We start from the raw sequence: 25,318 nt of genomic DNA, 5'->3' as shown, positions 1-25,318 counted from the left end.
TAAATTTAGTCTTTTAAACCATCATTCAGAACATGTCACTCTCCTGCTCAAGACTCCTTGGGGGCTGCCATTCACTACAGACAGAACCAGAACTCCTCACAGTGGCCCAGGAGCCCCTGCTGACTGGCCTCTTCCTCCCTGACTGCTCATGAGGCCGCAACTCGAGCTTCCCTCCAGCCTCTCACTGGTGCCAGGCCTCAGCCCTTTGTCCTTCTGTACTCTCGGCCTGGAATGCTCTTCCTGGCTCGCCGTGGGGCCTAGGACTCCTCAAACTTAGGTCTCAGTTTCAAATGCCATCTTCTCAGAAAGGCCTATCCCAGCCACCCTTCAGTTACCCTTTTGTTCCTTTATAGGCTAATCATAATCTGAAATGCATTCATTTGTTCTATTTCCCCCACTAGAATATAAACTCTCTGCTTGATTCCTTACTACATTTGTTGGACAAAAGAAGTAAGAAATGTGCAAACTTATTTGAAGAAAACTTTGAAAATCTACTGAAGAACATAAGTCATTTGAATAACAGGATAGGAGTTATTCCTATGACTCCTATAACAGGAAGTACACAAGGTGTCAACTTTCCTAAAATTAGCCCATGAATTCAATACTGCCAATCACTATTCATAAAAACCTCAGCAAGATTTCTTTTTGAACTTCACAGAATGATTCTAAAGTTCATCCCGAAGAATACACAGACCAGAACTGTCAAAGTCTGAAAAAAAAAAAAAGAGAGAGAGCAATGAACAGACGACTAACCCTATCAGTATAAAAACTATAAAATAGTAATTTAAAGAATATCATAACATATAACAAGAGACCAAGAAAAAGTTCTAAGTATATTTAGCAAATGATAAAAGGCACAAATCTAGTAACTGGGGCAAAGGCTGGATTATTCACCAAATGGTGCGAACACAACTGGTTATTTCAGGGAAAAAACATACACACCTCCTATCCCCCCCAGAATATATGTCTACCTCATTTCCTATACTAGAAATAAATTCCAGATGGAGCCCAAAAATTCAAAGTTTTTTTTTTTTTTTTAAAGGAAAAGAAAACTGAAGAGAAAAAGAAACCTTTAAAAATTAAAATCTGAGGACTTGTTTTAAAAATGCAGAAAGGTATCCAGTCAAGTCTTCCTCTCACTCACATGCCTCTGTCACTTAGCTCTCCTTCCTACAACAACCAACAATACTAGTGTCCTGGGTTTTCTTTCATAAACATTCTATGATATAAAAGCAAATGTGTATCCATTAGTTTTCCTCTTTAAAACAAGCAGTGGCATACTAGACTTAATACTTCTCACTTTGCTTCTTCAGTTTAATAGATGGATGAATATTTTAAATCTTAGAGTGAGGAAGGTCTAAGTAGATCATGAAACCCGAAAGTCGTATACAGACAAAGACACTCACCTTGTCCAGTCTCTATGTTAAATATCGTTTACATTATCTCCATTTCATTCTACAAACAAGGAAATTAAGGCTTACAGAGGTGAAGTAATGTGCCCAAGGTCACAGAACCAGCACAATCCCAGCTGGTTATACCTGACTACAGAATACTACAGATAATACTACAGAATACTGCAGATAATAATACTTACTACACAATACTGCAGCGGGCTATACCTGACGACAGAATACTATAGTTAACAATACTACAGATAATAATACTTACTACATAATACTGCAGCTGACTATACCTGACTACAGAATACTACAGAAGGATGGGTGGGGGATAGGAGGTGTGCACAAATATGAAAAATGTAAACACCCTAATACCTAAAGAACCAAAAAACACCAATAATCCAACCAAAAAATAATCAAAAATAAAGGCAGATAATTTCTAAAAGAAATACAACTCCCTCCATTTAAAAAATGTTCAACAACAATAGTGATTGATAAAAGGCCAATTAGAATCACTTTTTTCCCCACTTCTTAAATTGACAAAATATTTTAAAGAGTAATTTTCAGTGCTGGTCAGGGTCTGAAAGTGAAAGTGAAGTCACTCAGTTGTGTCCGACTCTTTGCCACCCGGTGGACTGTAGCCTACCAGGCTTCTCCGTCCATGGGATTTTCCAGGCAAGAATACTGGAGTGGATTACCATTTCCTTCTCCAGATCTTCCAGGCCCAGGGATTGAACCCAGGTCTCCCACACTGCAGGCAGATTCTTTACCATCTCAACCACAAGGGAAACCCACCTGTCTTCTTTCATAAGTGGAATACTATGTAGCTATTAATGACCAAAGTAGCTCTAAAAACACCAACTAGGAATAGCAGAAGAGCATATTAAGGTCTCATAATATAGAACATTACATAACATATGGGGGAAAAACCTGAAAGAATACACAACACTTAGCAAATTACATCTAAGAATTGATGCTTTCACTTTCTTTATATCTTAAAACTTCCATGTTGAACTTCTGTAAAAATAATGTATTGCTTATAATAAACAGAAAAGACTTCAAAATAACATATCCTCCTTCACTCATTAAAATGGTTCTGTGTAAATAGAGTGTAACTTCTCCTTCTACCCCTCCCCTCCTGCTCAGTTTATGCCCCACCCCATTCACACACACAGACACACACCATTAATGGACTACACACTCTCTACTTCTGGCATATTTATACTGTGTGTATTTTAGGCTGTAACTCCTAGAAAGCACAAGCTTTGGTTTCATTTCAAATACATAAAAGTCATTGTTATTCGAAGCTGAATTAAAAGAACTTAATCAAAAGTAATACAACATTAAATGTCTTTGAACAAAAGTTCAAAGTCATGATGATTACTACTTAGAACAAAAATTTCAAAATTATACAAATCCATATGCTACTGCCAAGGGAAATGAACTGCCAAAAACAGACTACTGACTCTAAACCATGCATGACAACAAAAATGTGAAAACAGCTTATCAGTTAAAGTATGGGAGGGAGGTGCAACCTATAACCATAAAGGTGACCCTCCTAACAAGTCAAATTTTCCTAGAAAAATGTAACCTCAATTTATTCTGGTTTAATTTCGATTTATGTATAATTGAGTAATCTTAACTCTTCTCTTCCTTCTATCTTGACTAATCTACTCAAAAATTTAATTTTTGACATAAAATTAATCAAGTAGTATTCTTTCAAAGAGATCCCTTCAAAGGGATTTTATAGTAATCCTGTAAACCCACCATTCCTACTTCACATTTTTTCCCTAGCACCAAAACAACTCAAAAATCCCCTGCATATTTAAGTTAACACATTTTTGTTCTAATATTATCTGGAAATACAAATAATCTGAGATGAACTAATTCCCCACTTACTCCTTCTCCCAAGAATCCCAAGAGAAATATTTTAAGAAATGGTTTAATAATAATTCACTGATAACACATGTTTTACCTGACACCGGTGAGTTTCTACCTGTTTATTAATTTCCAAAAACTGTTCATTATCAAGTTCCCACATGTGTATATCCACCAGCTTCCACAGCTGCACCAAGTACCTCCAGGCTCCTTCTTATACATTCAGCAGATCCTTACTACACCTTTTTCAAGAACAGAGAGTTATTCTGGGAGCAGGGCCAGAAGAAGGATCAAAAAATAAGTGAGACATAGACATGTCCACAAGGGGCTTATGGTATACTCTACTAGGGATTAAATGGACATGTATATAAGTAACTATGATGTTATAACAGAGGTTTAAGTAAAGTATTAAGAATTTTCAGACCAAAAGAAGTCATCTTCAGACAAGAGGAAGGAGCAAGGAGACTTCCTGGATGAAGTGGTATGTGATAAATACCTCTCAAAAAATCAGCAATATACATATGTGGTAGTATGGAAGTGTACGGTAGGGAAACAGCATTCTGGAAAAAGCACAGAATGGGAAAAAACAACCCTTCTTAACACAACCCAAAACAGGCATGTTATTTAACAGCCCAAATGGAATTTAAAACACACAAACATATCATGCTTCAGTATTCATGTGAGGACATTAGTTTAAAAAGAAAACTATGCCTTTTCCTTTAAAATAAATTTTATGGCATGAGTACCTATAGAAAACTAACATTATATATGAAGCTTTTCAACATGACATTAAAAAGACAGTTCATGTTCACATTACTTATCTACGCTTTCATATTAACAACTGAAGCTTCTCAAACTTAAAAAAAAGTAGCAGTTTGAAAGTGAAGCAAGCAATAACTGATACATAACCTAACCTATCAAATTGTGTCTCTAAACCACTGGCATAATAAAATTTCCATCACAGTAACACTTAAATTCCATGAAATGTCAGTAGGTCCAGATAACCTTAAAGGCCTTTTTGTTTAAGAAGATATTCATCATAACAGATTAAAAATGAAACTAGTAATTCCCAGTGATCATATTACTGATATAGATCAATACCAATTTTTTTCAAACTATCTTTTCACTGCAGAAACGTACAGTTAAGGAGGTATATTACTGAACTCAAATTCAGTATCTCAGCTGAGTGACTGACCGCTCATTCTCCAGCCCACCCCCTAATTTTTGTTTTCAGTTGTGTCAACCTTCACACCGAAACATCCCCTGATGATAGTGTGACAGCAGGAGCTACTCTGGACGGCCGAGGACTGGATTCTGCTGCTGGCCAATAGCAACAGTTCAGGCCAGATCTGTTCCGTTCACTGACCTTCGGTATACTCACCAGTAAAACACAACTGGTTAACCTACATGACTCTATATTCTATAATTCTATAAATAATGAGCATTTTGTTTTAACCAACTTAGATTTGTCTTTGAGATTACTGTTAAGTGACGGTAACAGCAGCACACATAGTCAACCTGAAGACTCCCCCAACACCCTCATGGCTTTGTATGCTCTCATTTTCACATGCAAAGAGGAAATCCCCTTCCCCCCAAAAAAGCAGGTTGTATCTGAAAACAATCCAAGTAATATCCAAGTAATATTTTGACCACACAAGCTTCTGGGTTAGAAAAAATAGTAGAAGAGTAAAAATATTCAAGGAAAACCACCACCACAAGAATACCAAAATAAAAAACAGATGCTCTACATACAGTTCTTGCTACATGACAGAAGCTCTGGTAGCTTTTCAATACTCCTAAGGAAGTTCTGAGAGAAAGACAATGTTTCCTTAACCTTCTCTCTGAATGTACTTTTGCATCCTGAAACCTGAAAAGAACAAAGTATCAGACAATCTATAGACTGAGTTCTTTGTGCACATAACTGATCCGTCAACTTTATACTTTAATAGCACTTAGTAACATGCCCTAAACATGAGGCACGCCACACAGGCTGAACAAGTGAACGAACTACACAACATAAGTCCATACATAATAAATTCTGACCAACCTTTACTACTACTTTGTACTGCGTTCCAGTAAAACTCAATCTCTGAAGTAAATGAACACATGGAAATAACTAAGTATTCGAGATCTCTATTATCCTCAAACATGAGTTACGGATTTGAAATTTCAGTTAAGAGAGATTACAAAATACAATTAAAACTGAGTAACAAACACACAAAAAACTGAGTAAGAAACAGCCTGACATTAACCTACATCAATCCCTGGCTTATTTAAAAGCCTCTACTTTCTCCCAAAGATAGAAATGGCAAAACAAACTCTCTAATCCACAAAATTTAGAAGAAAAAAAAGCTTAGAAAAACTTGACTAATCTGTACTTAGCCTTGGAACAAATTTTACTCAATTGAATTCAAAGAAAGAGTTAATTTTTAGCATTCTACACTTTTTCAAAAAAATAGGTGGGCAGGCCAAATTCTTACGTTTTACTATATGAAGTCCAGCAAGACACCCAGTTAAAAACATTTATTCCTCAGAAGTCATGAAGAGGATCACAGCTACACAGATCTGTGACAGCAGATCAGCAGGTATACTCCGTAAGTTGTAAGCTATAACTGTGAACACAATTTTCTAATTAGAATACAATGTTAATCCACACAATAAACATTTGCTGTGTCAATACCCTCTGGCAGTGCCTTAAAAGCCAGAGAAGGGCTTCTCCTGTCCTCAAGAGGAGATAAGACAAGTAGGTACCTAAATGCAAGGCAGAAAGAATAAATGCCGTGAGAGATGCGCAGATAAAGCATTTCAAAAATGAAGAGGAAGCTGTTACTCTCACACACAAATATAACCTTTTGATCTTTGTAAAGCAATTTCACAACTATTAATTCTCCTAGGCTCACAGTAGCAACCTAGGAGAGCAGATATTTTCCTACTAGCATAGATGAGGAAACTGAAGCAGAGAAAGGTTGATCCTGTTCCAAAATGACACATGGCTAAAGACCAATCAGGACTCTTTATTACATTTTCTCTGAGGGAGGAGTTCAACATATTGCAAGCCTTTTGTAAAAGGAAAGAGAATTTTCATATTGCAAGTAATCATATCCTTACGTATGTATGTGCATATTATTCATATACATGTGTGTGTTAACCTTGATTTCCATTAACAGGTCTGCTTAAAGCACAGCAAAGCAACTGTGTACTATAAATATTAAAATAAATAAACTTCCACTGGGATTTAACAGGATGAGCAAATAAAAACAGAACTTCTTTCTGCAACAACTTGTGAAATAAATAAGATTTCTTCCGTAATTTTTACCCATGTCTAAATAATATTCTAAAGTTGGTCTGCTTCTGACCAGTTGGTTCTGCCAATAATTATCTTTAAGGATACATCACATTTTCGAAAACTATTAAAAACTAAATAATGCCATCAACTCTTCAGCTATCCAAGGGAGACTCACGTGTGACGCATCAGCAGCAGCTATTGATCAAGACATGCTGAACGAATGAATGATTTGAAGGCATTTTAAAATCCCTGGCCTGTTGCTCTTTACGAAACGTTCAGCCTCCCATCACTGCCTCACCAGGGTGCACGCAAGGAATGTAAATTTCAATACAATTAGGATCTAATTAGGGAAGCAAATCTGATGCAGGTAAAAATACTAATCCCAAAGATTAGAATTACCCACACCACCAAACCAAGGTTAACTCTGTAGAAGCGGGACTGGAGCCCGCAACGTCGGTTAAAAGAAAACTGACACTTCTGAGCAAATACTTTTACTAAATATCACTTATGCCCACTCATACCTTTAATACACGACTATACCCCTAATCCAGTTAATTCGAAAAATTCTGTCTCCTCGCCACTAAGACTGACTTCTCAATGATAGTTTCTCTAATCCCTCTTCCCCCCAAAAGAGAATCCACGTTAAACAGCCACGATAAAAGCCAGAAGGTACCGGGTTCCCATCTCCGCCGTCCCCCGCCCTCCCTTCGCCATTACACCCCAAGCGGTTTGGTCGCAAAGGTGAACTAGTTTGCTCTTCACGCACTTGTCCACCGCTGTCACCCGCCCTGACCCCTTGCACACTCGCGGGCGGCCACCAACTCCGCCCCGGAGGGAGCGCGGGCCGCCACCTGCGCGGGCCCCACCCGCCGCCCGGGCCCGCGCCGCCCCGGGCCCCGCAGCCCCCTCCCCGCAGGACACCCCGGGCGCCCCGGCCCATTCTTCCTCCAAACTCCAGCAGCCTCCCCCACTCGCCCGGCCCCGCTCCCCGCCGCACCCTGCTCGCCCGGCCGCTGAGGGCATGAAGCCCGTGGCTGGGCGGGTCCCGAGACGCCGGTCCCGCGACGCCCCTCGCCGGCCGGGAAGGCGCCCCGGCGGCGGGCGCCCCAGAAGCCCTCGGCGGCCCCGGGCGAGCGGCGGCCCGGAGGCCGGGCTGCGGGCGCCAGGCCTACTCACCGGGAGCGGGCGGAGCGCGGCGAACGGCGCGGCCCCGGGCCTGAGGGGCAGGACGCAGCCCCGCGCGCGGCCCTGCCCGGGCCCTGGTCGGCGCGGCGAGCCGGGAGCTCACTCCAGCCGCCGCCGCCGCCGCCGCCGCTGCTGCTTCGCCACCTCGGCCGCCATCTTGACTCAACCCCTCTCCTCCCCCCCGGCCCGGCGACCGCGGCTGAGGCGGCTCCTGCGCCGGCTCCTCCTCCTTCCGGAGGCTGGCAGGCCGACTCCCTCCGCTGGCCGAGTTTCCTGGGTTGCCCGTGTCCGACCTCCTGGCATCCTGCCTCGGTCCGGCGACAGCGGCGGCCCCAACGCGGAGCCATCGCGCCCGGGCCTCCCCGTGGGCGTGGGAGAGGGAAAGACGCGGGCCTTCGAGCCCGGGCTGCCGGGGTCGCGCGGCCACCAGCTCGCTGCTTCCCGGGCTCGGGCTGCGTTCGCAGCGGGCCTCCCTCAAACACCGCGCGCGGCCGACCGGCCCGGGATGCCAGCCCTCCCTCCGAGGATCCCGGGCCCCCGCGCCCGCCAAGTACGCTCTCGGCCTCACGCTCCCAAGGAACTGACCGGACGGGCCTCGCCACCGCATACTGTTCCTTTAGAGAAGCCGCCACTTCACATCCCACAATTAGGGAGGAGAAACACAGTCGGTGTCCACCCGGATAGTTACGAGAAAGCCCGGGTTTTAAGAAACGAGTGATAAAAAAGTGACATGAAGAGAACTCGCACTCAAGAGGTTGGGGGTTCTTTTCAGACGCTTCCCCTTAAGTTCTGTGTGGACGGCAAGGGGGTCGCTCAGCCCTAAAGCCGAGCGGGTATGAGAGCTCGTAAAGGCCGCTTAAAGTAGCGAGAGCCCGTGAAGAGGGCCTGAGAGGCGTCCGTGTCCGAGCACACAGCCCGACGCTTAAAGCCTCCGGCCGTTGGGGAGGCCGGCGGGACGGACTTACAGTCGGAACGGGGTTTCCGCGAGCTCGGTTTTCCCGCCGGAGTCGGCCCGGCGGCAGCCTCCCGATCTGCGCAGGCGCACTTTCTCCTTTTGGGGCATGGAAGTGGCGGCGCCGCTTCTGTGTTTGGCGGCGGCTGTCCTGGTATGGGGCGTTCTCTGGGTTTGGGGCTCCTGGGAGCGAATGACGAGGCCGGAGCAGGCTGGCCTGCCCGGAGGCGGAAGCCGGACACTTCTGGTGACGGCGCACCCCGACGATGAAGCCATGTTCTTTGCTCCCACTATTCTAGGCTTGGCCCGCCTGCGGCATCAGTTGTTCCTGCTCTGCTTCTCCGCAGGTAGGAGGCTGTAGGCGGGGCGCGGGGACTCGGGGCGGCGGAGATAATTCAGGCGCCGGCCTGTTTCAGTCAGCCTCTTACCGAAGAGGTTTCTGTCGTAGGCGCCAGGCGAATGAATACACTGAAGGAGGACCCTTTTCTGGGGCGAGAATCCGTGATCCCAGCCAGGGTCGGCTTCCCGGAGTGGGGGCACGTGGGCCGCATGTGCGCCAGGCTCCCGGCTACCGCGATTGGAGAGCATTTGCTTCCGATAAATACCTACATCTGCGCTGGGAACTGGCTGTAATCAGTATTCTGTGAAACCTTTTCATTCACAGGAGGGCCAAGAATAACGACCAAACAGAATCTAGGCCGTGTCATGACTGCTGAACTCTTCATTCTGTGCTAGAAAATGTACATGTCAAACCGAGGGGAGAGCCCATTAGACTAGAGAGTAATCTTACAGGTCATTTTAGCGGTCCACTCCACCCAGCTTTCACTGAAGGGACCTTTCAAAGAATAAATCCTCCTTTACCGTACAGAAAAGATGGGATGAGAAAACAGAAATTGACCATTATGCTGTATTATGGTGATAATTGCACAGCTGTATAAATGAAATAACTAAACTGTACATATACAGTGGGTGAAATGGATGGTATGTAAAAACCATACCTCAATAAAGCTGGTTGTAACATGCCCAGTCAGCTCTTTTCTCATTTGGTTGTGTTTCCTACCAGTTCTTTTTCTATACAGATTTTTCCCAATAAGCATGTTTTATAGGATTTGTCACAGAATATTACTTTGTCATTAATTTCTTAAATATTTATTAAAAACTTTTGTGTACTAATCACTATTAATATAGGCAGGGAACTTCCCTGGCAGACCAGTGGTTAAGACTACAGGCTGCCAATGTAGGGGGTGCCGGTTCCATCTCTAGTCAAGGAACTCAGGTCCCACATGCCAAACAGCACGGCCAAGAGATTAAATAATAATAATAAATGGCCAAAATCCAGAAAATGCTGGTGAGGATGTGGAGCAAAGGAATTCTCATTCACTGTTGATGGGAACACAAAATGGTGCAGTCACTTTGTAAGGAAGTTAGTTTGGTAATCTCTTACAAACCTAAACATACACTTATCAGCAATAACCCTCCTTGGTATTTATCCAAAGAAAGTGAAAACATGTTCATCCAAAAACCTACACCCAGATGTTTAAGGCAGCTTTATTTGTAATTGCCAAAACATGAAAGCAACCAAGATGTCCTTCAGTAGGTGTGTGGATAAACTGTGGTCCATTCAGACAGTGGAATATTAGAGCTAAAAAGACATGACCTGTCAAGTCATGAAAAGAAGGAATCTTACATGCGTATTACTAAATGAAAGACGCCAATCTGAAAAGGCTTTGTACTGTATGACTCCACCTACGTGACAATCAAGAAAAGGCAAAACTACGGAGACAGTAAAAAGTGGGGCTCAGGGGCTTGGATGGGAGAAAGGATGTATAGACAGAGCACAGAGGATTCTTAGGGCAGTGAAAATACTCTGATACTATAATGATGGATACATGTCATTATATGCATGCTCATTCACTAAGTTGTGTCTGACTCTTTGCAACCCCAGGGACTGTGGCCCGACAGGCTCCTCAGTCCATGGGATCTTCTAGGCAAGAATACTGGGGTGGGTTGTCATACTTTTCTCCAAACCCACGGACTGTACAAGACCAGGAGTGAACCTAATGGAAAGTGTGGACTTCGGATGATGATGGTGTCAGTGGAGGTTCCCCAGTTGTAACAAATGTACCATCCAGTGGGAGATCTGATAATGGGGAGGCTGTGGAAGTGTGGGGCAGGGAGTCTCTGGGAACTCTCTGTATCTTACCTTCAAGTTTGCTGTGGGCCTAAAACTTCTCTTTAAAAAGTCTTGACTAAAAAAAAAATTTTTTTTCATTAAATAAAGTCTGTCTGCTAGGATGTATACTCTGCCCTGGGAATAAAACTGAAACGAGTTAGGTAATGAACACATCTTTCTGAAACTTTTAATTTAAACATTTATCCATATTAATTAGAACTAGGTATATAGCCTTTTAAATGGTTTCATAGGGATAAACCTTAATTTAGTTTGTTGTTGTTTAGTCGCTAAGTCGGGACCCCATGGGCTGTAGCCCGCCAGGCTCCTCAGTCCATGGGATTTCCCAGGCAAGAATACTGGAGTGGGTTGCCATTTCCTTCTCCAGGGGATCTTCCCAACCCAGGGATAAAGCCTGTGTCTCCAGCATTGAGCCACCAAGGAAGTCTTTTAGTTAGTCATCCCTTCAATTCAGTTCACTCACTCAGTCACGTCCGACTCTTTGCAACCCCATGGACTGCAACGCACCAGGCTTCCCTGTCCATCACCAACTCCCAGAGCTTACTCAAACTCATGTCCATCGAGTCAGTGATGCCATCCAACCATCTCATCCTCTGTTGTCCCTTTCTCCTGCTTATATCAGGGTCTTTTCCAGTGTGTCGGTTCTTCACATCAGGTGGTCAAGTATTGGAGTTTCAGCTTCAGCATCAGTCCTTCCAATGAATATTCATGACTGATTTTCATTAAGATTGACTGGTTGGATCCCTTTACAGTCCAAGGGACTCTCAAGAGTTTTCTCCAACACTAACACCACAGTTCAAAAGCATCAATTCTTCGGTGTTCAGCTTTCTTTATGGTCCAACTCTCACATCTATACATGACTACTGGAAACACCATAGTTTTGACTAGACAGACCTTTGTTGGCAAAGTAATGTCTCTGCTTTTTAATATACTGTCTAGGTTGGTCATAGCTTTTCTTCCAAGAAGCAAGCATCTTCTAATTTCATTGCAGTGATTTTGGAGCCCCCAAAAATAAAGTCTGTCAACTGTTTCCAGTGTTTCCCATCTATTTGCCATGAAGTGATGTGATGCCATGATCTTATTTTTCTGAATGTTGAGCTTTAAGCCAATTTTTTCACTCTCCTCTTTCACTTTCATCAAGAGGCTCTAGTTCTTCGCTTTCTGCCATAAGGGTGGTGTCATAGGCATATCTGAGGTTATTGACATTTCTCCTGGCAATCTTGACCCCAGCTTGTGCTTCATCCAGCCTGGCATTTCACATGATGTACTCTGCACATAAGTTAAATAAGCAGGGTGACAATGTACAGCCTTGATGTACTCCTTTCCCGATTTGGAATGAGTCTGTTGTTCCATGTCCAGTTCTAACTGTTGCTTCTTGACAGGCATACCAGTTCCTCAGGAGGCAGGTCAGGTGGTCTGGTATTCGCATCTCTTTAAGAATTTTCCAGTTTGTTGTGATCCACACAGTCAAAGGCTTTGGCATAGTCAATAAAGCAGAAGTAGATGTTTTTCTGGAACTCTTTTGCTTTTTCGATGATCCAACGGATGTTGGCAATTTGATCTCTGGTTCCTTATTATTGTATGTATATTTAGAAGTTTTTCCCCCCCCAGTTTATCTCTATTACAAATAACCTCTTTATGTATACTTCTTGCTTTGATTAACATTTTTTTCCTCAAAAAAAAATTTTATTGGCAGTAAAGATTAAAGCATTTTTCATATATAATGAGAATTTCAATCTAAGCACTTTTCTCAGTTTATTCTATTAAAGATAATAATTGCAAATAGATGCAAGTAATGGTCTCTCTTTTTTTTTTGCTTTTAATTTTATGTTTTTATCAACTATGGAAATCAATATAAGCAAAATTTATTTTGAGATGGTTGAATTTTATTTACAAAGTATTATAGGTACAGGAGATTCTTTACTAAATTTCTTCTTGTTTTCTAGTAGGTTGAGGCCAGAAATCAAAATTTTTTCAAAAATATAAGACCTACCAGACTCTGGACACATACTGATATATTAGTATCTGTATTGTTGTCTTTCATTGTTTCCTCTGCATCTAACTTTCTTTGCAATTTTTAAAATTACTTTTAAAATCCCCAACTCATTGAAAACATGTATGGATTAAACATTAGCCACCTTCCTGATTTATTCTAACTTGAAAAGCAGGAAGTTAATAACTTGTTATATAACATAATGAAAGCTGTAACTGCATGACAGAGAAAATACTGTGGACCCAAAATGGGGAAAAGCATGAATTTTCTTTTCACAGAGTTGGAGTAAGGAAACTTTGAAAAGCTTTTCTTTTGAGCTGGTCTTTTAAAATAGGACTTAGGTTCACAGGAAATACGGCAAGTCATTCAGAGAAATAGTAAAAACATAAGTAAGTCTGGGACTCATTTGAATGCTTCAAAACTCCAGTTCTGAGGGGTAGGGAGAAGCAGGGGGGAAATTGTATCTTATTAGTGGCTCATATAATCCTCTCAGCAATCCTATGATAAGCATTAAATACACAGAATGGTACACATGTATATAATTTGTCCCCCCCCCCGCCTCACCTTTTTCTAAACTATGGAATCTAAATCACAAAAAAGTAACTTAACCAAAGTTAAGAGCTAGGATATGGAGGAACCAGAACCCTGTGGGTCTTTCCAGTTCTGAGCCATTACATCCAATCTGCCTCACACATCTTGTTGCTGTGACAGTTAAGGAATAACTCATTTGATTCCCATTGTATGTTCCAAGAAATACCAGTTCATCAAGCTGCTATTTAAAAAAGTTAATAACGTGACCCAACAAGTTTAGGGAACTTAATCAGATATGCTATCCCCAACCCCCCCGCTTTAAAGCTGTATAGTCCTTGTTAGACTGTCCACATCTTGGTGAAGTCTTGCTATAAAAAATCCTAAAATTTAGTTTAGTTTAGTCCAGCATTTATCCAGTTTATGTAACCACTGAGGTGTGCGTGTTTGTGTGCTCAAGTCGCATCTAACTCCTTGAGGCCCCATGGACTGTACCACACCCCACCACCACCGCCACCCCCCCCCCCCCGCCCCCAGCTCCTCTTTCCATGCAGTTCATGTAAGAATACTGGGGTGGGTTGCCATGTCCTCCTCCTCCAGGGAATCTTCCCAACCACGTCTCTTGAGTCTCCCTTATAGGCAGGGGGATCCTTTACCACTACCGCCATCTAGGAAGCCCAACCACTGAGATATCTATTCATATACAAATGGGAGAAAGCCACAGTAGACAGTACGGTGTTGTAAAATACATTTGGTGGAGAATTAGCACAGACAGTTCTGTATTTTAGAAAGCTCGTTCCAGTGGCATATGGAGGATGGTTTGGAGGGAAAGACTGGTTCTCCCAATCAGGAAGTGGAGCCTGTTTCTCTCCTTGAACCTGCATATGACTTGTGACACCTACTGTCTACTGACAGGGTGCACTGTTCTGGAGGGTCATAGCCACTTACTCCACTGAAGTGCCTACGTGTTTACCAGACCTAGTGAAAACGCCTCAGATGCTCTCTGACTTCAACTCCGTAACCCCTTCTGTGTTCCTCAGTTCAAACACAAAGCAATAAGATCAGCTCCCCAAGCAGTTTGTCATGACCAATAATCAGAGTCTAATGTGTTCGGCCTCAGACATCAGGAATCACATCACTAGTGTAAGTTAGGCTCTTAGTACCAAAGATAAGTAACCTTGAGACAAAATAGGAGAGGGGAACCTAAAATATGATGACTGTCACAAAATTGACAATTTCTGACTCAAAAATTTGTGATGAGTACAGTACAAAATGAAATTGTTGTCTGGAGTCTCTTGGGGGTTAGTCCTTCTGTCAGATACAACATAGCGACTGTCTCCTATCTGGGTTCAAAGAGTTCAAAACTCACCCTAGAGGAACCCCTGCAGCAGTGGAAAGGTTTCACTTGGGAGTTTCTGAGTTTTCTGGGACAGGAAGCAGAGCCACTCTCCACTCTCTCGGGGCCTCATGAGTGCCTGCAGGGTGCTGACACCAGGAATGAGACCGATGCTTTTAAGGTCAAAGACATTTAGGACTTAATCATCAGATCCCAGAGGAGAGCTCATCCTTCTGAGCAGAACACTGGAAACGATGACTTGCCAGGGAAAAATAGCAGAAGGCATACCTGTGGCTGATTCACACTGATGTATGGCAGAAACCAGTGCAATATTGTAAAGCAATTATCCAAAAAAAGAAAATAGCAGAAGGCTTCCCAGAGGGATTGGCATTTGATCTGGATGATAACGGTGGATTGTAATTCAGAGGGAAAGGAAAGGAAAAGGGGGAACGTAAAGATAAAAAGTCAAGGAAAAGGGAGATTAACTCTGAGAACCAAACCAAGTGGATGTGTATTATCACATAATCTTCAGGAAAGCCTGAGGAGAAGGCCATCGTCCCCACTTCACAGCTGGAGAAATCAATGGCTCAGGAAAGTTAACTAGCACAAAGCATATACGCAATTATCTGATGGAGAGTTGGATTGAGGGGTGCAGCAGCCAGACAACTGCTCATAAGTACAGTTTGTGTGTTTAGCCAGTCAGTCGAGTCTGAGTCTGTGACCCCATGGACTGTATCCCACCAGACTCCTTGGCTCATGGGATTCCACAGGCAAGAATACTGGAGTGGGTATTCCCTTCTCCAGGGTGTCTTCCAGACTCAGGAATCGAACCTGCATTTCCTACACTGGCAGCTGTGTTCTTTACCACTGAGCCATCAGGGAAGCCCGAAATGCAATTTAAGTGATACCAAAATGTCACTGTAAGTTATTTGTAAAGATACAGAGCAGTTACTTACCAGAACTGTTATTGGGAAGTATAGTGGACACGACTGATGCAACTTAGCAGCAGCAGTGTATGTGTCAGGAAAATAAAGAATTTATGAGCTATTTAGGGTGCTGATGTGGTCCAGATCCCCAGAGGCATGCTGGAATAGCTGGTTACCAAATTCCAAAGGAGGATATTTTCCTAAAATACTCAGGACTGGCAGCCTCTTTAAGTGTTGAACGGATATTTGAAGACTATCAATTTAAAGGGGCCCAAATGACATATACCCAGACAACACTAATTCAAAAAGATACATGCTAGGAAAGATTGAAGGCAGGAGGAGAAGGGGATGACAGAGGATGAGATGGTTGGATGGCATCACTGACTCGATGGACATGAGTTTGAGTAAGCTCTGGGAGTTGGTGATGGACAGGGAAGCCTGGCATGCTGCAGTCCGTGGGGTCGCAAAGTCGGACACGCCTGAGCGACTGAACTGAACTGAACTGAACATACACACCTGTGGTCATAGCAGCATTATTCACAATAGCCAGGACGTGGCAACAACCTAAATGGCCCACAGAGGACTGGATAAAGACAATGTGGGAAATATATACAATGGAAGTTACCCATAGGAAAGAATGAAAAATGCCAGTTACAGCATCATGGCTGGACCTAGAGATTATCATACTAAATGAAGTAAATCAAAGAAAGACAAATACCACATGAAATTACTTATATGAGGAATCTATCTGTAACAGAAACACACAGACATAGAGAACAGACTTGTGGTTGCCAAGGAGGAGGGAGTTGCGGGGTAGAAGGACTAGGAGTTTGGGGATTTACTCGAGGTAAACTATTACATGCAGGATGGATAAACAGCAAGGTCCTACTGTATAGCAGAGGGAACTGTATTCAGCATCCTGTGACAAACTGAGTTGGAAAAGAATATAAAAAAGAGAATGTCTATATATATGTGTATAACTGAGTCACTTCGCTGTACAGTACAACATTCTAAATCAATTGTACTTCAATTTAAAAAATAAATAATAGGCCCAAAAGAGTAGTGTGTCTGGATACCCTACTTATTCTGAGTGGTTACAGAAGAGTCAGTCCTAAATCTGCTAACTGCAGAGCCAGTACGCAAAGCCTGTAGCGTGCGGCTGAAACACAGACAGGCAGACAGACAGACATATGGATAGACAGAGATGGAGAGGAATTCAATGGTGATTATAAAGATTGTGCTTCACAGGTGTGTCTGACAGTAGTAACCCTAGTGTTGTGTTTCTCCCAACTTTTTATCACAACCACAAAATTTTCAGATAGTTTAAGTCCTTTAGGGAACAAGATGAGAATGAGTGGACAATAGATCTCCACTGATAAAGAAATGGACGACCATGTATTTGTTATCCTCAGGAAATTACTACAATCAAGGGGAGATCCGTAAGAAGGAACTCTTGCAGAGCTGTGATGTTCTGGGGATTCCCCCCTCCAACGTAATGATTATTGAAAACAGGTAAATTTATCTTTTAACGATGTGGAAATTCAGTGGCAATAAATACACAGTGTACACTCAAAAGACAAAAAACTCATGTGGGTGGGCAAGAACATTCTTATTTGAGAAGTCGCCTGAATATAGTTCCACATTTGTTTTCAAGTGGCAGTGTAACATAAATGAATTTTTTCAACTTCTGTTCAGATTTTGTTTTAAGATAGCTACTTTTTTAATCTTAAAAAAAAATTATAAAATATGTCAGAAGTGTAAAGAACAGTATTATGAACCCTCACATGCCTGTTGTCTAAGGCCAGTAATTATCAAGCCTTTGCTATGCATGCATGTATCCCCATATATCTTTTGTGTGTGAAGTTTTAGGGGTTATTATGCAGTTATAACTTAGCTGTGTTTTTTCTTTTTATTGGAGTATAGTTGATTTACAATGTTGTAGTTAGTTTCTGCTGCATGGCAAAGTGAATCTATTATACATATACACATATCCACTTTTTTCAGATTCTTTTCCTATATAGGCCATTACAGAGTACTGAGCAGAGTGCCCTGTGCTGAACAGTAGGTCCTTATGTATTTTTATATAACGGTGTGTATATGTCAATCCCAGTCTCCCAAATTTTTTCCTCCCATGTATGAAGTATTTTAAAGAAAACCCAACCATCAGTACATCAGGTTATTCTACCTTATGTACTTAAGGATAGATCTCTTAAGAAGATAGACTTTTCTTCATGCAGCCACAACGTCATTAGCCACCCATCAAACAAAATTGATAGTAATGGCAATTCCTTGGTTTGTCAAACACCCAGTCCATTTTGAGCTGCTCTGAGTAGCTCAAAAGTGTTTTTTCACCGTAGGTTTGTTCAAATCAGGATATAAACAAAGTGCACACGTTATAGCTGGTTGATATGCTTCATATCCCTTCCCCTTCCCAATGTCACTGATGGTTGAAAAAACTGAGGCAGTCATCATGTAGACGACTGTCTGCTGCTTCCATGTGGTATTGCCTCAGTGGTGGTTTTATCCTCTGTATTTCTTGCAAACTGGAAACGGGCACTAACTTTCAGGGACCAGAAGCCGTTCCATGTCCTCCCCATTCCATCATTTCAGGAGACGTGTACTGTCTCACTTTCAGTGATCCTGCAATCAGCTGGTGCGTTTACGTGGTAACGGCCATTCCTTTTCATTGTAAAGACCCACATCAACCTTTCATGTAGTGCTTTCATGATTAGTAATCATTAATTAAGTAAGGATTGCAAAATGGTGAGTCTCTAAATATCTCCCGAGTTCCAAATATACCAGCTATAATTCTTCTATAAAGCAGAACTTTATCAACTGGGGCTATTTAGTTACCCTGATATATATAGTTTGACTCCAAAAGACAGGCTAAAATGCTTCTTTCCCTTTTGTTGCCATTTTCAGAATAGGAGTTGATCCCCTACGTACCTGCACCAGTAACCAATTATTTGTTGGTTTGTCGGATGAGGCAGGCAGGAACTTACATGTTCGGTTTTTCACTTTAAATCATTATGCTCTTTGATACTGCAATCATCTCCTCTTTGACCATTGAGCCTTTTCATGTTGGCACATATGTCCTTTAGATAAGAAATTAAGAATCTGACTTAATTTATTATACTTTTTATATATCCAAAAGATCATGCAGTTTCAGCAACATCCCCTACTTGTAAGATGCTACTCGTAAGAGGAGTCATAAACATGTTAAAAATAAATAATTCCACAGCCAGTTTGAAGATTCAAGGAAGCCAGGTGTCTTAGTCTGCTCAGGCCACCATGGCAAAATACCAGAGTCTGGGCAGTTTAAACAACAGAAATGTATTTTTCTCTCACAATTCTGGAGGTTGAAAGTATAAAATCAAGGTGCAACAGGGTTGATTTCTGGAGAGGGTTTCCTTCTTGGCATGCAAATGGCCATCTTCTCCCTGTCTGCTCCCAAGCAGTGGGGAGAGGGAAGTTTCTCTCTTCCTCTTCTTACAAGGCCACCAGTCCTATAGGGTTGCTGCTGCTGCTACTAAGTTGCTTCAGTAGTGTCCGACCCTGTGCGAGCCCATAAACAGCAGACCACCTGGCTCCTCTATCCTTGGGATTCTCCAGGCAAGAACACTGGAGTGGATTGCCATTTCCTTCTCCAATGCATGAGAGTGAAAAGTGAAAGTGAAGTCACTCAGTTGTGTCTGACTCTTCATGACCCCATGGACTGTAGCCTACCAGGCTCCTCTGTCCATGGGATTTTCCAGGCAAGAGTACTGGAGTGGGTTGCCATTTCCTTCTCCCCCATAGGGTTAGGGCTTACCATTATGACCTCATTTAACCTTGTGCACGTGCATGCTAAGGTCACTTCAGTTTTGTCTGACTCTTTGTGACCCTATGGACCATAACATAGTCCGCCAGGCTCCTCTGTTCATGGGGATTCTCCAAGCAAGAATACTGGAGTGGATTGCCATGCCCTCCTCCAGGGGGATCTTCCCAAGCCAGGGATCGAACACAAGTCTCTTATGTCTCCTGCATTGGCATGCGGGTTCTTTACCACTGTCACCATCTGGGAAGCCCCTCACTTAACCTTAATGACCTCCTAAAGACCCCATCTCCAATACAGTCATATTGGGGATTAAGGCTTCAACCCTCGGATTTGAGGAGAACACAGTTCAGTCCCTGGCAGCATGCAGTTTTCAGTCTTTCAGCCTCTAGTTTCCTAACTGAGCAACGCAGAGCTCTGGAATCTTGCTCTGGGTTATTTAGATGAGTCAAAGGGAAGGATGAAGGGGACGAAGAGAAAGGAAGGTTTCACAGAAGGCCCACGTTCAGAATAATCATGGTAACTATACATTCAATTCACTGTCAATGCCAAGGACCTCACTAAACACATGATCTTGAAAATAATCCAGTTACTTCCCCAGGTTATAGATGAGAAACAGAGGACTAGTGAGAGGTTAAGTCATCTGCCTGGGGTCATCCAGCTGACACTAGCAGAGCAGGCCTTGCAGCCAAGGCCATCTGGTCACTGCGCCCTGACTCCTCCAAGCCTGACTCACAATTGCACAAAGGTCACCTCATTCAATTCTTCAATTGACTGAACAAAAACAGGTTTTTTTATGATCCTTTTTTAGTTTCACACAAAGAAACTGAAGCTTAAGAGACTCCTCTGAGGTCAGACGTTTAATAAATGACAGTCAGTGCTAGGATTCGGAAACAGAAAGGAAGACGGAATTGATTCCTGACTTTCTGCAGGAAAGTAGGTCACCACTTGATTAGGGTAAGCGAACGACCAACATGTGCTTAAGAGAACATCTGAGGTTGTGTACTGTCAGTGCTGTCTTCCATTGCTCTGAATTTTATGGCTTGATTCCAAGGAGGTATTTAGCCATAGGAGCTCACCTAAGTAAACCCCTTAGCCAAAGCCTTAAAGAGAGAAAACAATTCCATTTTCAAGAGAAGGCATCTGAGTCATTAGACAACTAAGTGGATACGCTTGGTAACCTTACCCAGTTCCTTAATACTTGTAGGTTCTGCTAATTTAAAGGACCATGTGATGTTTAAATGAATGTGATTAACAGATACAGATTAAAGCTCCTGGAATGGGCAAGGCACCGTGCTAGAGGCTGAAGAAAAAGAACAGTTCAAGGTCCAGGAACTGGATAATGGGTGTTGGTCTGATAGGCACCACTGCTGTGTTTGCACAAATGGTGGTTGTGCACGTGCTGAGGTTCAAGCCTAGAAAAGGGCTTAGAGACCCTCTCCCGGACACTTGGGAACTGAATGTGACTGGGAAATGCAGCCTACAGACTGAGTATTCATTTGTTGCTTTTGTGTTGGAGTCCATAGAATTGTTTCATTTACATTTCAAAACAAAAAGTAAATGCACATTTCTGTATGTATATTCTAAAAGAACACACGCCAGACTTGTCAATAGCTGCTGCTCTTTAGTTGGGCCAGGGAAGAACACTAGCACTTCTTAATTTTCACAGAATTCTGTACAGTTTTATTTTGCTTTTGTTTGTTTGTTTTTTTAAAGGAAGCCTGTATTACTTTTTAAAAGACAAACAGACTTCAGAGATACTGCAAGTACAGGCCCAGACCACCGCAATAAAGCAAGTCAATAGGAATTTTTTGGTTTCCCAGTGCATATAAAAGTAACATCAACACTATACCATAGTCTATTAAGTATGCAAGAGCATTATATCTAAAAAAAAAATAACATACATACCTTAATTGAAAAGTAGATATCATCTGAGCCTTCAGCCAGTTGTAACAATAACATCAAAGGTCACGGATCACATATCACCATAACTAATATAATAATAATGAAAAAGTTTGAAATATTGCAAGAATTACTGAAATGTCACACAGATACACAAAATAAGCAAATGTTGTTGGAAAAAGGCCCCCAGTAGTAGACTTTGCTGTCATAGGTCCACAACCCTTCAGTTCATTAAAAATGCAGTATCTTCAAAGCACAGTAGTGAAGTGCAATAAAATGATTATATATTTTTAAAGACTACTACTACATGACTAATAAAAATTCTTCCCTCTGTACTCAGCTTCTATCCATACAAGTGAAGGCTAAATTAGAAACAATTCTGTATACATTTTGGTAAGTTCAAAGCATAGAATAGAGTTCCTTGAAAAGATAGTAATGATTTTTAAGCCTTTTTATAAACACTGTGGTCTTCTCAGGGCCTCATTCTGAAGGACCAGTGGGCAGAGGGTCAGATATGCTCTCCAAAGGGCTCAAGCTGGAAATGGGGAGGGGTTTAAGGGGGGCTTCCCTGGTGGCTCACATGGTAAAGAATCTGCCTGCAACACAGGAGACCCAGGTTCAATCTCTGCATTGAGAATATCCCCTGGAGGAGGGCAGGGCAACCCACTCCAGTATTCTTGCCTGGAGAATCCTCATGGACAGAGGAGCCTGTAGGGCTTCAGTCCATGGGATTGGAGAGTTGGACACGACTGAGCGACTCAGACACACACACACATATACACACACACACACACTGACTGTAATGAAATAAAGTAGACCTTCCAGTCATAACCAGGCCCATAAAAATGCATCAGGGCCCAACAACCAACCGTTGGGAGAAACTTTTGGGGTCTTGGAGGTGATTATGGTCTGATCCCTGCTCCTAGCATCCCATACCTGCCGTACCCACATCACATCTATTCCCACCACAAAAGCAGAGGATTCCCAGCACCCCAGTCTGTTCTCATATGCAAGTCAGGCTGCAAACCCACCAAGCTTTCTTCTGCATCCACACTCATGCATGTGCCCGGCCCTCCTCTGCCTGCTTCCTCCCTTCCCAGCTCCCCACATCCTGGCTGTCTAGCAAACTCCTATTCATCCTTGAAACCCCAGCTCAAGATTACCTTCGACTCTGCAACATCCATGATTTGCCCAGATTTTCTTGGGCACTTTGGCTACATTGTCATTGTCCCATCATATCCCAATATATACATCATTTTTTTACTCCATAAGCCCCTCTGTATCTTTTCTTCATGTATCCCCAACCACTATCCTAACACTTTATATATAGTTGCTCAATGCATGTTTGTTGAATAAACAGGCTACTTGGCTCACACCAGAAGCTTCCTTCCTGTGGCACCCCATAAGTGTGTGGTCTCCAACCCCCTTTCCTCGATTTTTTTTTTTTAATTGACTCAGAAATGGTGAATAGCAAACCAATTCCTGAGACTTCAGTAAAACTGTTTTCACTTTTTTTTTTAAAGAAAACAGTCTTGATCCCTGACTTGCATGGTTATTTTTAGCCTTTTGGAAGTCCTAAGTGAGCACTTAGGTTTGGGAGTATTTTTCTACATCTTGATTTTCCCACTCTTTCAGTTTGGCTCCACCATCCTAAGGTTTCAGCATCTTTTCTCCCACTGCTCGTCTCAACGTCATCCTGGCATTAACAAGCCCAAGACCTTAACAGACTGATTTGAGTTGAACAAGGAAATAGAATCCAGTACCCACTAGGCAACATAAATGAGCCTGGCCTGCTACCAATTCCTAGAAGTCTCTGTGTTTTCCAATAAATGCACACAAATCAGTGAAAGGGAAGCCACAAAGCAGAGAGTCTGGGGTTGCTGGGGTCCCGTTGGTAACTAATCCCCTCTCCTCTTGAGACCCTGTAAAAGCCGGCCCCTTCCAGAAACCAAAACAGACCATATGCCAAGTGCCAAAGTGAACGTGACCAAGCATCCTCTTACTGTAAAGAGATAAAACGAAGCTCCTCGCAGGGCCTTTTCTCCAAAGACACAAAGAAGTGACTGGGTACAGTTAGAGGGCAGCGTTCCAGCCCCAGTTGGCAAGAGCAGGGCAGGGCTCCCGTCCTCCCAGAGGGCACAAAGGACGACGTTTCCTAGAAAAGGAGCCGTGGGAGGAGACTGCAGTGGACCAAGCTGATATGGAGCGACTGTGCCAACATGGAAGGCTGCTCCCGTGCTACTTCAAAGGCAAGTTATCCTGGGAGCTGGAGGGAGGCTGAGTCGTCAAGTCACATGTCAGTTTAGAAGAAGAGTGGGACCAGGGAGGCTGGCCTCAACAAGGCATGTATTTGTGGCTGATTCTGCTCCTTGAAAGAGGCTGTAAATATACCACAAAAATAGGAACCAAGGTGACTGTGTGTTGTGATATTCATTACAGCAAAAAAAATTGATAGCAACCTAACATAGCAGTAGGTGATTAATTATATAGCCATGGTCCAGAACATTAAGCCACAATTTAAAAGTTTCTTTTTAATATTTATTTATTTGGCTGCCTCGGGATATTCCTTACGTCCTTTGGGATCTTTTGTTGCAGTAGTTGCAGCACTTGGGCTTAGTTGCCCCACAGCATGTGGGGTCTTAATTCCCTAACCAGGGATCGAACCCAATTGCAGCCTTAACCACTGGACCACCCGGGCAGTCCCACACAATTCAGTTTTCCATGCATAGTTCATAATATAGGAAGATGTTCCTGATAGAATACTGAGTTTAGAAAGCAGTATATACTTCCTTTACACTCTTCTGTATTTTCCTTAGTTTTGATAATGAGCATACATCAGTTGTAAACCAACAGTCTCACTGAATTTATTTTACAGTATATTGTTTCTGGGAAGGTGAGGCTTGATTCTGAGGCACTTGCAAATCCTGTGGGAAGTGCCAAGGTAGAGCACTGCTGGCCAGCTCTGCACCCCTTTCTGGGGCAGATCTCACCAGGCGGGTATGTTCCATGTCCTGTGATTTTCTGATATGGTGGTTTACTTGCTTCATCAAAGTTGATGCTCTGTAATTATTTCGTTTGCTGTTGTTTGCTATGGAGTTTGAGGGAAGAGAGTGAAATGAAGATGTCGCTAGGACTATAAGTGGAAGTCTGCGTTTCAACTTAAACAGATTCCTGCTGGCAGTTGAAGGAAAGGTGAATATGAGGAAAATCAAGACCAGAGAAAAGAAAAAGGGAAGTACAGTGTGATGGAAGAGCTCTCGTCCAGGAGTCATGAAATTTGGCTTCAGCTTTTAAGGCTGTGTCACCTTTGGCAAATAATGCCCTCTCTCTGGGCTTCTCTCGTCTTATATGTGCAACGACTGGATGAGATGGTGACTTTTCCTAAACTCCTAGATCTTCTCAGGGGTAGAGCAGAATGTGTTTAGATGTGGTGGTTCTATAAATGGAGGGTCATGTGCTTAACTCAGCAATGTAGCTGATTTGTTTTTAAGTGCTTACCATTTTACTGAGCTACATTTCATGACACCCATGGCAGACTATGTCCCTTGTCACACACTTTGGTCCTTTCCTTGGGAAGCAGAGCAGGGATTTTTTTAATAAATTAACATTTTTATTCTTATTTATTTGGTGGCACTGGGTCTTAGTTGCAGCATGCACACGGGATCTTTTTTAATGTATATAATTATTTGCTTACTTATTTTTGGCTGGGCTGGGTCTTCGCTGCTACACAGGCTTTTCCCTAGTTGCGGCGAGTGGGGACTGCTCTCAGGTTGCTGTGCCTCTGCGAGCTGCTCACTGCGGCGGCTTCTCTTATTGAGGAGCACGGGCTCCAGGGCATGAGGGCTCAGTAGTCCTCAGGCTCTAGAGCACGGGCTCAACAGTTGTGGCGCGCAGGCTTTGCTGCTCTGCAGCAGATGGGATCTTCCCAGA

The 25,318-nt window shown here is 42.8% G+C and overlaps 2 protein-coding genes across 30 annotated transcripts in view; one reads left to right on the top strand and one right to left on the bottom strand.

Moving 5' to 3' along the window:
* NCOR1 (nuclear receptor corepressor 1) overlaps positions 1–8,799 on the bottom strand; it is a 115,654-nt gene extending 106,855 nt beyond the window's left edge. For 22 of the 27 annotated variants that reach the window (XM_061389730.1, XM_061389753.1, XM_061389743.1 and 19 more), the window contains exon 1: positions 7,738–7,824. The gene's annotated coding sequence lies outside the window, so the exon portion shown is untranslated. Of the gene's footprint in view, positions 1–7,737; positions 7,825–8,331; positions 8,421–8,711 lie in introns of those variants that run through there. The other 5 variants (XM_061389731.1, XM_061389738.1, XM_061389741.1 and 2 more) reach the window with 2 other exon arrangements.
* Positions 8,800–8,807: 8 nt separating this feature from the next.
* PIGL (phosphatidylinositol glycan anchor biosynthesis class L) overlaps positions 8,808–25,318 on the top strand; it is a 49,748-nt gene continuing 33,237 nt past the window's right edge. For all 3 annotated transcript variants that reach the window (XM_061389793.1, XM_061389792.1, XM_061389794.1), the window contains exons 1-2: positions 8,808–9,045; positions 17,085–17,184. In XM_061389793.1, the coding sequence (XP_061245777.1) occupies positions 8,808–9,045; positions 17,085–17,184 (338 nt within the window). The remainder of the gene's footprint in view (positions 9,046–17,084; positions 17,185–25,318) is intronic.

The sequence above is a fragment of the Bos javanicus genome, chromosome 19 (genome assembly GCF_032452875.1).
Source record: "Bos javanicus breed banteng chromosome 19, ARS-OSU_banteng_1.0, whole genome shotgun sequence".
Lineage (NCBI taxonomy): Eukaryota > Metazoa > Chordata > Mammalia > Artiodactyla > Bovidae > Bos > Bos javanicus.
Note: the sequence above shows the minus strand (reverse complement) of the source record. Positions and strands in the feature narration are given on the sequence as shown.